The sequence below is a fragment of the Sylvia atricapilla genome, chromosome 3 (assembly GCF_009819655.1).
Source record: "Sylvia atricapilla isolate bSylAtr1 chromosome 3, bSylAtr1.pri, whole genome shotgun sequence".
NCBI classification, from domain to species: Eukaryota; Metazoa; Chordata; class Aves; order Passeriformes; family Sylviidae; genus Sylvia; species Sylvia atricapilla.
Window position 1 is genome coordinate 5,867,881 of NC_089142.1, and position 17,020 is coordinate 5,884,900.

The 17,020-nt window shown below is 50.9% G+C and overlaps 1 protein-coding gene across 1 annotated transcript in view; it reads right to left on the bottom strand.

Annotated features, from left to right (window-relative positions):
• Window positions 1–15,063, bottom strand: part of TNFRSF21 (TNF receptor superfamily member 21) — a 35,318-nt gene extending 20,255 nt beyond the window's left edge. The window contains exons 1-3 of the mRNA XM_066314694.1: window positions 14,959–15,063; window positions 8,571–9,225; window positions 6,377–6,874 (exon numbers count right to left, since the gene is read on the bottom strand). Coding sequence (XP_066170791.1) covers window positions 6,377–6,874; window positions 8,571–9,225; window positions 14,959–15,012 — 1,207 coding nt within the window. The 5' untranslated portion in view covers window positions 15,013–15,063. The remainder of the gene's footprint in view (window positions 1–6,376; window positions 6,875–8,570; window positions 9,226–14,958) is intronic.
• Window positions 15,064–17,020: the final 1,957 nt, after the last annotated feature.

Sequence of the window (17,020 nt, forward strand, 5' to 3'; positions counted from 1 at the left end):
AGGAGTGATGTGTGAGAGCCTCACTGATATGAGAAATCACAGCCCTCCCAGCGCTGAAACTGGTGTTGTGTTTTTGGCAAAAACATCCTGGGCTCGGAGTGGTTTTCTACAAGAACAATCCCCCTCTCCTGCAGAGGTGCCCTGCCTCCCACACTCAGCCCTACACCTTAATGGGCAGGCACAAATCCCAATCCCTCATTAAATTAATACAGGGGCCACCCAGGAATTTTGACCTTGGGATAATTTGGTTGTTTCCAGTTTTTTTTCTGAAGCAGATTTGGGAGCAAATGTTCCAGCTTTCAAGGGAAGCTCCCCACAGCCCAGTATATAAGCTGCAGATAGATGGCTCATGTAGAAACACACATTAAAAGTGATCAAGCACCAGTCTTTGGTGCTAATGCAATAAAACTGAGGAACAGGAGATGATAAAACCTGCACATGATTAGGTTTCTTCCTCTCTAAGCAGAACAGCAGTCTCTCACACTTGCACTTTCCAAGGCTCCCTTTCATCATGAAGCTCTGGTCAGCTCTTGCACATGCCCTTTGGAAATCACATTGCTTCCCAAAAGGACAAAATGATTTTTGGGCAAACCTGAGCAATGTTTTACATTGGGTGGTTTGAGCCCAACACTCCCATGGCAGAGGTTTGTGCTGCAGATGAAGAGCTGCTGCAACCCACCCAAAGCAGAGCACTGTGCCCGTGTCAAAGCAAACACAGCACGAAATGCAGCAGAACAAGCTCCAGTGAGGGAGCATCCACACTCCTTGTGGTGCCCAGCACATTCCTGCCTCTTCCAATTTAACCAGCTCTCCTCCTGCCTGGGTCTCACTCTGCGGAGGTGGATAAGCTGTCAGCAGAAGACCAGCAGTCATCTGCACATCATCAAGCTGCAGATGCCAGAGGAGAGATTGCTTTAGAAAACAGAAACAAATACAACACCTTCTGCCTCTCTGTTCTGGCAGGTGGACAGACATCAATCCCTCATCTCATGCTCTGCATGCCAGAGCCGTATTAGGCTTTGCACACAAGCCCAGGGCTGCCCCTCTCCAGGCGTAGCTGCAATTACCAAATTATGTCAGCAGCAATGGGCGCACCTGCCCTCCTGAGATACTCTGGGCATCTCTGCCCCACCTGTGGCCTGGGCACAAAACCTGAGGCACCACAATTTGAGGCTGGTGAAGCTTTAGTGCTTGAAAAGATTGTTTGTTTGCCCAGCTGTTTCCACAGCAGCTCCTGCCTCCCAGAGTGATCCTCTTTGACACCAGCTAGCACCTGTTCAGGAGCTGATCTCAGGGAAAACTACTTCTACCAAACAAAACCACTACCCTAAGTGGCTTTCATCTCATTTATTCACACAAGCACTAAGGAGGAGTCCTAAAGTAGCATTCAGTGTCACTCTGTAGACATGCGAGTGCCAAGTCTGCAGCAGTTTCCTTATCCAGAGTAGCAGTTAAGCAGGCCTGAGGAATAACATCCTCAGCTGGACTGTTTCCATGCACTTGCTTCCCTTCATTAGGTGATGGATCTCTAGAAAAGACTGACTTTAAAAGCCCGCACATAACCTTCAGTGTGCTGTCTCTTGCAAAGAATCATGTAATTTAACTTCGATAAGCATCTTCCAACTAATCATAAATGAGTACTTGATTCCATTTGAGAACCAGCCTGCAACGACCCTGCCTTCCTCACAACCTCACTGGTTATAGTCATGTGGGAGTGCTTTGGAGCTGCAGCATCAAGCTCTCCAAGGTACAAGATGTGGTCCCCCTTCAACACCCTCAGTGATTTCCTTGGGAGCAGACCAAGCTCAAGTCTAGCCCTGGTCCCTCAGCAACCAGCAAGGCAAGGACTACTCCCTATACATCACCAACCAAGAAGATCCTGGCCCCCAATGTGCTGACAACTGATCAACCAAGACCCCCAAATTCCAACACTCCCCATCTCTCCTGCATCACATCTCAACTTCCCACTCTGATTTTGAGCCATTTTAAGCACATGCTCTTCTACATGCAGTCAAGCATCAGCTCCACTCCAGCTGCAAACAGCTTTTGCAGAACAGTTAATTTCTCTGATTATTTAACCAGAGGCTTCCTGGCTTTGCTCTCACCACCCACTGCAATAATGTGCAGTTACAAGACTTGAAGAAAAATAAAAGGGAAGTGGCATCTCGTGCCAGGCCGGTGCTGCCAAAATCTGTTCTTCAGTCTTTTAACTCCAAAAAACAATCACTAAACTCTTTTCTTGCCTCCTGGCATATCATTCCAGACAGCTGCTTCTACACACAGGTTTTACCCTACCATTTTGCAGGCTTTGTCTTTCATCCTCTGCTACTAAATGGATGAAAACAAAAGGCAACAATATCAGCAATTTCTGCAAAAAGAATTCAAGCCCATCTTCATGTTTGGCAAATGACATGTTTGGCATGATGGGAAATCTGGCATTTCCAAGGCATTTGACAGACAAGCTCCAATTCTCAAGTTTTTACTGAAGGGTTTCTGCAAGACCATTTTCTCACCTCTGGAAATGTCTGAAGAAAGGAAATGGGTATTTGCTAAAATAAAGGCATGAGCACAGTGTTTAGGCTGTTCTTGATCTTCTAAAAGAAAGAAGTCATACAAGGTTAAACCACAGAGCCCTATCAGACCTGCACCTACGTCACTCAGGCACCACGTGGATAATTTCTCAGGAAAATTTGACAAATTGTCAACTGTTGGATTCCTATCTGCAGGGCTGCAAAGTAAGAGTCAGCTGAGGCAGCAAGAGGTTACCAGCTTCCCCAACCACAGCTACACTGTTTTACCTTCTCAATCCTCCTCTGGACAGCCCCTGTTGTGAGGATGGACATGAGGACAGATGTGGAGGTAGGCTGGCTGCTAACTCAGGCCATTAATCATTGCAAGCTCTTCCCAGACCTCTGAACCATTTAATCCATTTGCTGCCTTGCTGGAACATATCCATGCTGAGGACATGGGTCTAGTTCTAACACCAGTCTCTCAAGCTACTTCTATTTTTATGTTTGGGCTGTTATTTAAGGCATGTATTATGACTAGAGAGAGGATAGGGCACAGATGCCAGCTCATGGGGAGATGAGGACAAGTGAACCTCCTCCTGACAACAACTGCTGATCAGGATCACACACCTATCTCAATTATTTAAACAATTCAGGAATTCAGTCTCTTCAGGAACTGGGTAAGTCTGAGCCCCTGCTTCCACCCTAAACCCTTCCTCTTTTGGTAAGGAGCCCAACCCACAGTGCCATGTCTTTGCTCCAGCACCGAGCAGTGCTAGTGCCACCCTGACCACACTTCACTCAGCACTCATGGCCTTGGGGAAAACAAGAATCAAATTCCCTAAACAGCCAAAGCCTTGGATGCCCACCTGGTGCCAAGGGAGGCCCAGGAGGTTGCCAGTGTGAGGGCAGGAGCCCAAGGACATCTCCTCTGAGGAGAGACTCCAGTGCCTACATCAGACCTGGACTTTCCTTTAAAAGGTTAAAGCTGTTTACTGAAAGGATTAGGAGGGAGGAGATGGTAAACTAGGAACAAATTGGGGCAGACTGTTCGTAAGGGCTACATAAACAGGCAATAAACACACCCCAGCCCCTTGCTGGTGAGCCAGCCAACCTCTGGATGGAGGTCATATAGATGTGGGTGCACTGGCAGCACCCAGCCCAGGGGCTTCATCCCCAGCCACAAAAATAGTTTACACTCTGATTGATTGCTCTCTACACTCCTTGTGCAACCACAAACCAGGCTGGCACCTGACCCTGGGGAGCAGCTGTAGTCCTCACATCTCAGGCTTTGCTCCCGTTGCCTAACATGGAGGGATCCACAGAGCAGTGCAAGAGGGAAAAGATTTTGCCTCTGCAACAGCCTGAAGTTTGTTCCTGGCTAAAATTACCCCTGTCTGAAATGCTGCTTCAGGATGAAGCATGATTTGGGAACAAACACTGCTTGAGCAGCAGAAAGCTAAGCCATGACGCAGCAGCTCTGCAGAACATCTCAGCTGTACAGCCAGTTATTAAATAAAAGGTCAATTCCTTTATGGCACTACACCTCTCCTTTCAAGTAAACAGTCTTAAGAGCCAGACATTTCAACAGGAAAGGCAGAGAGGGATTTATGCACCACTGCAGAGGAGAATAATTTCCATATCTGACACGACAGAGAAGCACCACCAAGCAAGAGCTAATGAGCAAGGCCCTTTCAGCTAACGCAACACAATTTGGTCTGCACTAAAAGCAAGACAAAGCATTAATTGGTTTGTGCCCATTTGCCTGCCTTGATTGCACAAAGTTCATTTGAGGACATTTGGTGGCAGGATGAAGTCACAAAGCCACCCATGCCAAGCAAGAACAAGCGTGACTGTTGCAGGAATGACTGGGAGTAACGGAGCCATTCACCTCCAGACTGGAGAGGTTCAATCACACCAAGCTGGTTTATCACCTGAGTGTGGTTTTGCTGTTACACCCAGCTTATTTCCCAAGACAAAGGGAAAACTCAGCAAGGATCTTGTGAAATTTATGCAGCTGTTAATGTGACAGAGAAGGCTGGAACAACTCACCCTGGGAAGCACAGGATGACCCCATGAGTGATGACGTCCCCAAAGGATGACAAGATCTGGGAGGAGAGGTTTTATCTAAATGGGTTAAAACACATGAATCTTCTCTTACCTGCATATTGCTTTAACCTGAATCATGATTAGTGACCCAACACACAGCAGTGCCCACAAAGGCAGCTCCAAGGTGGCTTCCAGAAGGATCAGCTGCAGCACGGGCACCTCAGCATGGTCTGAAACACCAGGACACAATCCAAAGCTGCACCCACTCAAAGCAGCATGGTCTGGTCCCTGCACCTGAGCACTCCCTGTTCAGTACAAACTGCCCTACTCTGATGTGCTTCAAGAAACAGGAAAGCACCAGAAATTCAGCCAACTGGTAATTAAGGTCTTGAGGAAAAGGGTTACTACAAGAAAGCAACATCCACTTGTTTTTGACCTATGAATCATGGTCAAACCCATGTATTCCTGGTAGTGCTGACAAACAAGGATGTCTAATAAGGTTCTGCAACTCCACTGCAGATCACTCATAACAGTCTCATGGACCATGCTTTGGGTGCCACAGATTTTAGGGACAGTGGAGTGCAGGGGTTATGGGAAAAAGTTATCAAAACCAGAAAAAAGTTTAAGAAATTGCAGCCCAAGAACATAGAAAAGTTAAAAGGAAACTGATAAGCAACACAAACACAAGAGAAGGCAGAAAACCAATTCCAACAAGATCTTACTGGTTGTATAAATGAATTAATGAAGGCAAACAAAGTGTAGGTCTATTAATCAACAGGAAGGTGAAGAGAGTACACGACAGAAGACGCCCTATTCAAAGAAAGCCTTCTTTACTTTGTACTTGAGCACTCAAGGATGACTTTCATCAAGGACTGATCTTTCTTAAACCTTCCAATCTTTGTTCAACCCATTCTTTGTTTGCTGCCCCCCCCCTTGTTAAGTGTGCTTTTCTAAAGGTTAACTATGAACGGATGTTTAAGGTTGAGCAACGTCAACCCAAAGTAAGTAAGGACTTGTCAGTCTGCACAGGATAAGAGAAGGTCAAAATTGCCACGAGAGCTTTGCAGAGGAAGGACTGTGCATCCCACTAGGGAGATCATGGCTGCTTGGTACTCATGGTCATGCCACTACTAGTTCATATTGATTTTTACAAATTTCCACTTGAAGATCACAACATGTCATCTTTAAAATCTTACCAGAAAGCTGACAGCAAATCATCCACTAAATGAACAGAAAGCACTACCAAAAAGAGAGTCCAGGCAGACCTGATGATACTCGTGGAGCTGTACACATCCACAGCTCAGCCTTTAAGGATAACCTTTCTGGCTCCAGTGTGGGCAAAGGGCTTGGGACACAAGCCAGCACTTGGGATTTAGGGCTAAGAACTGAAATTGAGGCAATGCCAAGAGGTGGGGGATGACTCAGCCTTCCAGAAACAGATGGGGATGAGAGGATAAAGGACGATAACCAGATCCATGCCTGAGTCACCGAGAAAATAAGGACCATGTGAAACAGACGAAAAGCCAGAAGAGAAGGAAACAGGAGGAAAAAAAAAGGTGCTTTCATTTAAAATCATTCTACCAATGGAAGAAGGGTAGAAGCTGGAGAAGCTGGGTGAGGAGAAGCTGGAGTGAGCAGGTGACACTCCCTCCATTAACCCTTCCTTCAGGAGCAGGGACACACCATGGGAACTGGAAGGAAGAGAAGCCAAGGATGAAGAACGCGATGGGCTTTGTTCTCACTACAAGACCCACCAAATGAGTAAAGGCACAGGTCACTGAGTGGAGTGGGGAGGACACCACACGGTCACTACTGCTCACCGTGCCCGTTGCAGTAATAGATCCACTTCTCCCTGTTCTGTGTGGGGGTGGTAGACTTTTTCATAATAGCTTTTTCCACAATGGCACTGGGATCTTGCCGGGGCCCCTTCTTCAGAGTCCGTGAGCTCTTTCTGACGCTGCAGACCACGATCACCACCAGGACCAGCAGCAGGAACAGGACGATCATCCACGGCAAGTGCTCGTTGATGTCGAAGTGCTGGTGGACGTTCTGCGAGCCTCGCCGCGGGGGCCTGTACGGGCCGCTGGGCTTCTCGCCCCCCATCATCTCCAGGGACGGCTGCTTCTCCAGCGCTTGGCTGGTCTGCTTGTGCCGGTAGCTCTGGGCCTGGCTGGTGGTGCCCGAGCCCAACAGGGTCCCGCCGATGCCGCCCGTCTCGTTGGCCGAAGTGTCGTTGTAGAACCGTGCCCGCTCCACCATGCTGCTGGAGGCACGCGGCGCTGGAGAGGGGACAAAATCGGGAACTGAAGAGTTCAGACCTGCGGGAGGAGAGGAGAGTTGAGTGTCACGGCCCCGGAGATGCGATATGGCATCACATCACGGGCTAAGACCTGCCTGAGTATTGGCTTGGCCAGCAGACAGAAACCCAACGCCAGGCAGTGAGAAAGAGTAGAGGTGAAGTTGAGGTTTGCCTCTGGGAACAGATGGGTACGGTTACAGAGGGAGCTTCAAGGTAAAACTGACCCATGCCGGTTTAGGCTAGAGACAGCTTATTACAAAAAAATACTTTAAAAAGGCATGTTGTCAGTCTGTGTTTGTCCCACATTCAGCATTTCTCAGAAAACCAACAACTTTGAATAAGTTGGGTTTTTTTAGGTTTATGAACATGAATTTTAAGTCATTTGTGGAATTTCATATCTGGACTAAAAGTACAAAAATACATGACAATTTGTAGGCTTAGTGTCTTTCCACTGGGCTTCTTAAGGCAGCAAAATCTGTTTTTTATCAGCCCTGCAAGCAGCTGCAGATGAATCAACTACAAAATAGGTCTCTGAAGCAACCAAACTTCCCCCTAAAGGGCTACCTTCCATGTTTATTGAGTCTCCTTATCAACCAACAGCTCTCAGGTCCCAGCCAGATGCAAAATGTGAGCCAAAGTCTGGCAAGAAGAGGAAAAAGGCTGTTGTGGCAAAAACTACAGATTATTTTGGAAAGTCATCTTTTGCAGATTGTGTCCCACAATCTTCAAGATAAGACAGAGTGGGTGTATTCATCTGGACCCGTTTTTTTACCCCAGCTTGCTTACCCAAAACACCCTAATCACTGAAACAGGGAAAACACTTCAACTTTTACGTAATTGTTGACGGTTGATTTCAAAGTTCAGGAAACACCCTCCTGTACACTCCCAATGATACACCAATGTCAGGACAGGCTTTGAGACCTAACAAAGGTGAAGCACTGGAAGCCTACCACTGTCAACACTTTCCTACTATTATATTTACTAACTCAGCTGTTGAGGTCATCAAAAGTTGCATTTTTTAATTAAAATGTCTCATCTGAGACCATGTAGAGAAGCTGTTTTCCAGGGAGTGCAGAATACCACCTTAAGTGGAGTCCTACAGCACCCCCAAAACCAGCCACAGCTAAAGCATCACCATAAAGGCTGTGAGGATGAGCCACTTCCAATTAAGCTAGAGAAAGAGGAATTACACATAGTAATCCTAAGAGAGTTTAGGAAAAAAAGTTACAGGACAGCCCAGGCTCCTGCAGAGCTGTTCCAACAATGGTTCCCATTCAACCAATACCGTGACACAGTAGAGAGTGAAACGCAGCAAGGAAAGCACAGGCACAGAAGCAGTGAATCCATCAGAGGAGGAATCTCCCTGCTGCAGAGAGACTGCAGGGGTTTTCCTGCTGCATCCCAACCCAGGTTCATGACGACTGCACAAAGACTTGTGCCAGCACATCACAGCGACAGGAAAAGAGGCTGGGGAAAGTCATGTCCTTTCAGCCCAAGCAGCAGGACAGCCAGAAGTCTGATCAGAACTGCAGTCTCAGTGAAAATGTTATTAAACGTGGTTTAATACAAGTGAGGGCAACCTGATGCCATGAAGCCGAAGCTCCACCCAGGCTTTAGACCAGGTTGTTTCTTAACAGCCTAACACCAACCCTGACCAAGGCAGGAACACAATCCCTCAGTCAAAAGCACACTGGTGTTTCAGGGGTGGACATTACCTTTGGGAAGATCAGTGGTTGGTGGAACCTCATAGGGCTGCTCACCCACTTCGGTGCTCGATGAAATCAAAGCTGTGTTCGGAAGGGACGCCGGAGAACCACAGACGTTGTCACTCTCCTTCGTCCCCGGCTTGATGACCACCATGTTTTTCCCAAAGCAGTCAGTGTAGGGTTTGCACTTCATCACACTAGAAGGCACATCAGAAAAGGTACCACGAGGGCACGGCTTGCACCTGACGTCTTCGGTCTCGGTTCCTTTCTTGCGGACGCCCCAGCCGACCGGGCACACCGTGTAAGGGACGCAGGTATCGTTTGTCTGGAACGTACCAGACAGGCAAGTGCACTCACGGTCAGTCAAGGCAGTACAATGAGTTTTCTCAATCATTGGCAGTTCGCAGGGTTTCCTACAAGGGTGGCACCGCTCTATGCCGTTCTCATGCTTGGTAAAGGTCCCGTCTGGACAAGGGCTGCACTCTCTTAAGGTACTCTTTGTACAGTGCTTAGACACGTAGGTTCCTGCAGGACATTTGTCACAGGTCAGCTCTTCGTTGGTGGCACGGTCGAGGTGGCGGTACTTGCCAGGGGACAGGCTGATGGCATTCTGCTCAGAGGTCAGCTTTGACTGACCATCAGCGGTGCCAAGGAGCATGAGCAGCTGGAAAACAAACAGGAGGTATCAGCCAACAACAGCGTGCAAACGGAGCCCTCTCTGTCAGCAACCCCCTGCAGGATCACAAGGGATGTCCCAGAGCTGTGGGGCCATGGACAAATTACTATGCTCACAGGAGAGACCTCAGTGAGGTCAGAGTGGAATGGAATCGGTGCAAGTGGCAGCATGCTCTCCAGACACATCCCCAGCTACGATTATAGTTGCTTAAATTTGACACCACACTTCTCGGTGAAACTAAGCATCATTTACACTGCAACCCTGCCAGGGTGGCAAATACTGCTAATTGTGTTTCAGCAGTACGTGCTACCTGGCCACCCCAGGAGAATTCAGACCAGCTTTGCATTTCAAGGCTGGGAGGCTCCAGCACGAGGCAAGCACTCACTGACAAGACAAAAAACACATGCAGATGGCAGCTCTGACCTGTAAAACTTTCCTTCTCTGTTTGTTAATCTGCACTTGTTCAAATAGTTACCTTTCTGAGTAACACAAACCAGGATGAAATCCAGCCTAGCAGCTGTTTCTGAACTATTTCTCAGCTCCTCTGCCTTTCCACAATTTTTTAACAACCCGGTGAAAGCGTTGGGTTTGGCAAGACTGCAAGGGATGTTCTTGCTTTGAGCCTCCAACCACATCTGAACCCACTCAAAACCAGCTGCATTAGCAACAGGAGAAAAAACCTGGTGCTATTTTTACACTCTTCAAGGAACTCTGCTGTAACTCAGCTCCTCATTGCATCAGACACAGGTAAAAGGACACCAGTTTTAGACACTGAAATGGAAACAACTGGGCTTTGCTATAAATCTGTCTATCTCTACTGACTTCTAATCCCAAAGCTTTATTATCTTAATTCCTTTGCAATGATGCTTCTCCATCTCCAAGAGAAGCTCTATCTACCAAGAAGTATCTCTGCTTCCTTCAGAAGACCTCTGGTCCATGGATTTAACTCAGTTAGGGCAGCAGTGATAAGTCACCAAGAACAAAAGGCATATCAAAAAAGAAAGGTCGATACAATCTCACACAGCATGCAAAGCAAGAGAAAACATGTTTCCAAACAGCCACAGGCTAAGTTTGGAGGGAGAGAGGGAACAAGTCAGTGTTACCTTGAATTTTCAAACATTTTCCACACTGAAGGTAAAAAGACCAGAGACTCTAACACTGCTCAGCTGCAGAGCCAAGCACATAAATCACTTGGCTGTGTTATACAATCCCTTGCCTCTTGCTCTGCTACCTATTCTGGGCTATCAGCCAACAAGAATATATTCAGAAGGAAAGAAGAAAAAAAAGAGAAAAAAAAAAAAAAGCTCCCAACAACATGACTCTGCAGAAGGCACATCGCGGCAGAGCCGCAAGCTGCGCCGCATCGCTTTTGGTGCAGTCTCTGGCTTCCTGGAAACACACAGCACATTTCTGTTTCACCCGCTAAATAATTTACAGCTTGGGATTTGTACAAAACACTTCACATTTTTATTTATTTTTTTTTTAATTTAGTTAGTTTTCTTCCCCTGAAGCAGCAATTACAGAGCAGGCAGAAGCAGGCAAGCCCGCAGGAGCCGATGAGGATCCTGCAGCGGCTAGACTAATTACAGCACGTCAAATTAAAAAGCGGGGCTGCCCTGGCAGGCAGCAAAGGCTTACAGGATGCATTTTACTTTTTCCCTCCCCTAAGACATGATTTAACAAAGCGCTTAGCTGGCTCTAAGGAAACCTGCCACCCTCCCCTGTAATCTCCATGACGCATCCCTGAATTAGCAAACTGGCCTCTTAAGGTAGCAGGAGGGGTCAGCAGTGTTACTCACCCTGCTCCCGTGCCAGCGCTGAGCAGGACAGGGTGACGAGCAGGACAGGGTGACGGGAGAGGCAGGACAGGCAGTGGCTCTCCTGCCTCACCAGGAGTGAGCCATGTGCTGCTGTCTCAGATGCTGATTTCTCACTCTGCATCAAGCCAGACCTTGGGAAACCCATAGACAGCCCCACTACAAGCATGTGCCATAGGTCCCCTCCTGCTCTCCCTGTTCTTTCCATTCCAGCATCTTCCCGTCCCTCACCCGGGTAACCAAAGCCTGTAATAGCAGTAGGTTTGAGTTGGCTTTTCTGAGGGTTTTTTTTTCAACCCAATCTCAAGAAAAGCGATGCTGGTATTTTTGAACATCTCAAGATCTTCAGCTGCACATGCACTTCCAAGGGAGAACAGCAAGTTCCAGTGGGGGATGGCTAAGCAGCACTGAGCATCTGCTATTTATTCAGACTGGCATTTCTGCTCCCTAAAATAATCCAACTGCTCAGGTTTTGCAGCATTTAGATCTCTGAAAGTGAAGGCCAGGAGCAGGAGGATATCTTCAGCAAAAAGGAGTGTCTGCTGGTTCGGTCTCTCACCCTCAGGGCTGCCCATCTGCACACAGACCTGGACCTTTCTGGCTCACACTCCCACGTCCAGCGGAAAAAGCAACCAAGTAATTAAGTGAGCTCTGCTGAGCCACTGCTCTTCATTTCATTACTCTGGTACCAAAGGAAGCGTACAAAGTAACAAACAAACTCAGAAAAAACAGAATGGGTGCAAGACAACACTAAAGAGCAAACTTCATTACAGCAGTTTCAGCAATGCTCTCTGTGCCCAGTGTAGAAACAAGGAAGGGTTTTTAATGGGCAGGGTCCCTTTCCAAAAGGGTCAAGCAGGACAGGGTGGCCACAAGCCCAAAGAGCAACCCCAATTCAGCACCAACACCCTGCGCTACACAAGCAAAGGCACCTCCTAGCCATCTTCACCTATTTCAGCACATCAAGGCTTCATGGTGTGAAGAAATCAGATCAGTCTGAGGGACACTGTCATTCTGATCTTCCCACACCAGGAAACACTCAGACAAGGGGACCTTCGCATTCAGCTGCAAACAAACCCTGGAGGCAGCAGCACCCCACAGCTGGTGTGGGCACGACCCACCTCAGCAACACCCAGCCCGATGCCTCCATCTCAGAGAGCGCCTCTCTGCTGGGCTCCCGTCACCCTTTTTCAACAGCTGTGCTGCAGGGAGACCCGACAGGCAATGTGCACAGGAAACAGCTCTTAAGGGGCCACAAGCTGCCTTGGCATGTGCACAGAGAATGCAGCGGCAAACACTGAGAAAGCCGGTGCAGTGGCTGGCATGCCTGCCCATGGCAGGGGTGTTGGACCTAGATGATCTTTAAGGTCCCTTCTAACCCAAAGCCATTGGCTGATACTGTGAATACAGCGTCTCATTAAGAGACCCAAACCTGCACAGTGAGTCAAAACACCAGCAAGAAAGTTGGTGAATCAATTTTCTGTCCTGAAATTTGTGTCCTAAAATGCTGCAACACCGAGATTGACATAATCTCAGGTTGTGTACAATGCTGCCCTGCTGCCAGACTTGTGGGGACACAGAAATAAACCTAAAACTGAAGTAAAAAAAATTTAAATAACAAAACCCCAAAACATGAACGGCAGCTAAACACAGGGCACTTGATCCTGGTAGAGAGCAGCAGAGACCTGCAACTGAGCAGGGACCAACAATGCTAAACTGATACTCCAGAAATGGTTTCCAAGCAAAACCAGCAGAATTTGGTAGAAATGGCAGCTGGCTCTGTGGCAATGCCTTGGCACAGGTTGGGGATGAGCTGCACTGCCTGCCGCCCTTCCCAGAGGTCAGCTGCACCCTTCACCACTACTGGGAAAGCGCTTGCAACATTAAAGTAAAAGAAATAAACACATAAAAACACCAGGAAGACAAATAAACTGGTCTGGAAGTTTTACGGTAACTTGGTAAGACAGGAGGAGCAAACGTCCTGCCCTGATCGCTGTAAAAAGGATCAAATTACTCAGTCCGAAAAAAGTTGCCTGTGAGAAGAGTACTGAAGAACAAGGCAAGTTTCTGCTTCTTGCAACATGACCAGCTATTTCAGCTGGTTTGGGGTTTGTGAAATGAGAGTCCGGGGCTCACTGCTCAGCAGTTCCTTTGCTCCATCTCAAGAGCAAAACACAGGGAGTGAAGCGAGCCAGAACAGCAGCACCACAGCATCTGGTCCCCATGAAGGAAAAGCCAGCAGCCAGCCCTGCAGGCAGCGCGGACCAGAGCTCGGAAGCATTCCCGCCAGCCACGGTTTTGCTCCAAACAGATACAATCCCTTACTTCCTGAAGTAAGGTGATGCGCTGGTTCCAGGCAAAGGCACTGGGGGAGATAGTGGAAACTATCTTGCAGCACTCAGTGAGGTCCCAAAAAATCCACCAAGCAAACGAAATCACAACCAACACCAGCCAAAAACAGCCCCACAGAACTGCTGCCAAGCTGCAACTGCTCCAAAACACAGCAACCAGGCAGATTCGGGTTTGCTGTACTAGTAAACGACCCACCAGCTGCCGATTTGAACATACTTCCCTTGAACATACTTCCCTCGGGCTGGAAAGACATGAACTCCTTGTGCGACCAAAGGGAGATGCCCAAAATGTTGAAGGTATCGGATGAAAACCCAGGGAGGATCCTGCCAGCCCACAAGCAAACGGGAATTTTGCCTTGCTTGCTTGTATGATCACACACAGAGGTGTGAGAACACACATAGACAAGTACCATACATGTGCGTTTGCTCAGAGTCTTGCTTCAAGCCCCAAAATTACTGTTGTATTTCCCCACACCTTTAGATCACTCTTTTTTCCCACCTCTTCCCGCTAGATCCACCATTCCCAACTGACCTCCAGGATCCCAGCTGGAGCTGCATATCTCAAACTCCCCATCAGCATCTCATCTTCCAGACGGGCAGCAGCGCTGGCTTCTCCCGGCCGGCTTCTCCCAGCGGGAATCCAGCGCTCGGGAGCCAGCCAGCACCGAGCACGGACCCCGTCCGCTCCGCCACTGCGCCAAGTTCCCCTTCTCCTCCAGAGCAACGAGGCTGTTTCCCGGCTAATGCCCTTCCAGCTTTAGATTATTTGTTGTTTACTCGGATTCCTGTCGAGCCAGCGCCAGCTTGCTCAGATCCACCTTGAGTTCAAGAGCAAGTGCTCTCCTCGGTTACACAACCCAGCCGCAGCAGCTGCGGCGTCTGCCTGACACACCGAATTACTGTCTCTCCCAAAACCAGACGGGTTGTAGCCCCAAAGCGTTGATTGGGAAGTGCCCTACCTGAGAAGGCAAATGGAGAGATAAAGCTGCCGGAAAAAATTTCCGCGATAAGTCAGGGCAGCTGCCTGCCATTCGCAGCGGGGACTTTTACTGTCTGTCCAAAGGGTGGCAAGGAAATCAGCCGCGGAGAAATGGATGGATGGATGGATGGATGGATGGATGGATGGATGGATGGATGGATGGATGGATGGATTCCTGTCCAGTGCCGAGCTCCCGGAGCAGCGCAGAGAGCAGAGCGAGGATTCGCTCAGCTCTGGCTGTGCGGCACAGCCCTGGCTGGGAGATGCCGCCGCCTGCGCTAACACAGGGATGGGGAGGACGGAGATGGCAGGGAATATCGCACCAGCCGGAGTCCCCTACCGGGACCCGGGGCTGGGGCGGGCAGCAGCTCCCGGGGAGGGCGCACCGGAGCCCCGCACGGCCCCCGACACGCGGAGCGGGGGCAGCAGGACACCCAAAGAGCCTCTCCGCCCGCCGAGCCGCCCCAGGCGGGGCAGCCCCGCACTGCAGCACATCCCCACCCACGCCGCGGACACGCGGACGCCGCGCGGGCGCGGACCGATCCCCCCGCTCCGCGCACGGGCGCGCACTCACCGCGAGGACGCCGGCCAACCCGGCGGAGCTCCGGCTCGCCGCGGCGGCCCCCATGGTGGCGGGGCCGGGGCTGCGGGCGAGGCGCTGCCCGTGCGGCCGCGCTGCCTCAGGCGGCGGGGCGCGGGGCCGGCGGCGGCCGGGCGCCCATGGCGGGGGCCGGGCCGGGCCGGGCCGAGCCGGGGCCGGGGCCGGGCCGGGCGGGGCGGGGGCCCTGCCGCGCTCCCACCTGCCCTGCCCTGCCCTGCTGCGGGGCCGCGCGCTCTGCCGCGGGGGCGGGGCGCGCGTGGGGGCGGCGCGCGGGGCCGGGGCGGGGCCGCCCGTGGCGTCACCCGCCCGCGCGCCAGGGCGCCCCCCCGCGGAACGGGGACAGCGGGGACAGCGTGGGGACAGCGTGGGGACAGCGTGGGGACAGCGCGGGGACAGCGCGGGGACAGCGCGGGGACAGCGTGGGGACAGCGCGGGGACAGCGTGGGGACAGCGTGGGGACAGCGTGGGGACAGCGTGGGGACACCGTGGGGACAACGCAGGGACACCGTGGGGACAGCGTGGGGACACTGTGGGGACATGGGGACACCATGGGGACACCGCAGGGACAGCGTGGGGACAGCGTGGGGACAGCGTGGGGACAGTGTGGGGACAGTCTGGGGACAGTGTGGGGACAGCGTGGGGACAGCGCGGGGACAGCGTGGGGACAACGCAGGGACAACGTGGGGACAGCCTGGGGACAGCGTGGGGCCAACGTGGGGACAGCGTGGGGACAGCGCGGGGACAGCGTGGGGACAGCGGGGACAACGCGGGCACAGCGGGGACAACGTGGGGACAGCGCGGGGACAGCGCGGGGACAGCCTGGGGACAGCCTGGGGACACCGCCGGGACACCTCGGGGACAGCAGGGACGCGTGTCCCCCACCGCCCGCCCCGCCCGTGCGGCAGCGGCGGCTCCGGTTCCCCGCTGGTTTGGGCTCGGTGCGGCTCAGGCGTCCCGGGGTAGCTCAGGTCCGCCGGGAAATCGCAGCGCGGTGGGCGTTCGACACCGTGAAATCTCCGGGTGGGGAGATTTTTGTATGTTTTATCCTTCGTCAGACATGTCAGTCTTACAGGGAAGAATTTTTTCATGAGAGGGATGGTGAGGCGCTGGCACAAGTTGTCCAGAGAAGCTGTGGCAGCTCCATCCCTGCCTCATCCCTCATCCCAAGGGCTTGGACGGGTCTCTGAGCGGCCTGGTCTAGTGGGTGGAATGCCATTGGGAGTTGGAAGTAGATAGCCTTTGAATGTCCATTCTAACCCAAACCATTCTATGACTCTGTGAAGACACAGCACAGTCCCTGCGGTGGAAGAATTCATCAAGGAGCAGACACATCCCTCCATGGAGAAGGATTAGCTGGATGCTGAGGATGGTCACAGCATAGACAGTGCCCTCGCTGCCCGTGTTGCAGCGTCTGAGCAGGGTGGGCAGAGCAGGGTGATGGTCACAGTGTCCATCGATAGCTGTGGCAAGTGATGGAAACAGGTCCAGGGTTGTCCATGGAGTCAGGGAAAACAGGAGATGGGGCCAGAGTCAGTATGCAACATGTGTCCAAGGTTCTTACAGGGAATGGGAGCTGAGGTAGGACTTCAGCATTGTCCCAATCTGACCAGGAGACCAGGGCACGCCCAGGTATGGCTGATCAGGGCCTTGAATGTTTATGAGTGCAGCAAATCAAGGCTATTTATGACTCTACATTGCTGGTTGTCTATTGAGAAAAATGCTCAAATACCAGGTTTCCAGAGCCTGCAGGAATCCTGGTGACCAGCAGTCACCTTCTGGAGATGCCCTGAAGTCAGATGGTTCAAGAGAGAGTTTCAGTGCCACATCAAAGGAAACAGCACAGAATTTATAAAATCCCATTTAAAAAAGAGGAAGGATGGGGGGAAATGTGGCACTAAAAATCTCTTGCTCTAAAGAAGTGTGGATTTCATCCAAGCCCTTCTGAAGCTCACCAGAGGACTCATTCTGATTCCAGGGAGTTTTGAGTCCAGCTAGAAGGCTCCTCTCCGAGACAGAGTGGAGTTTTTCTCTCCAC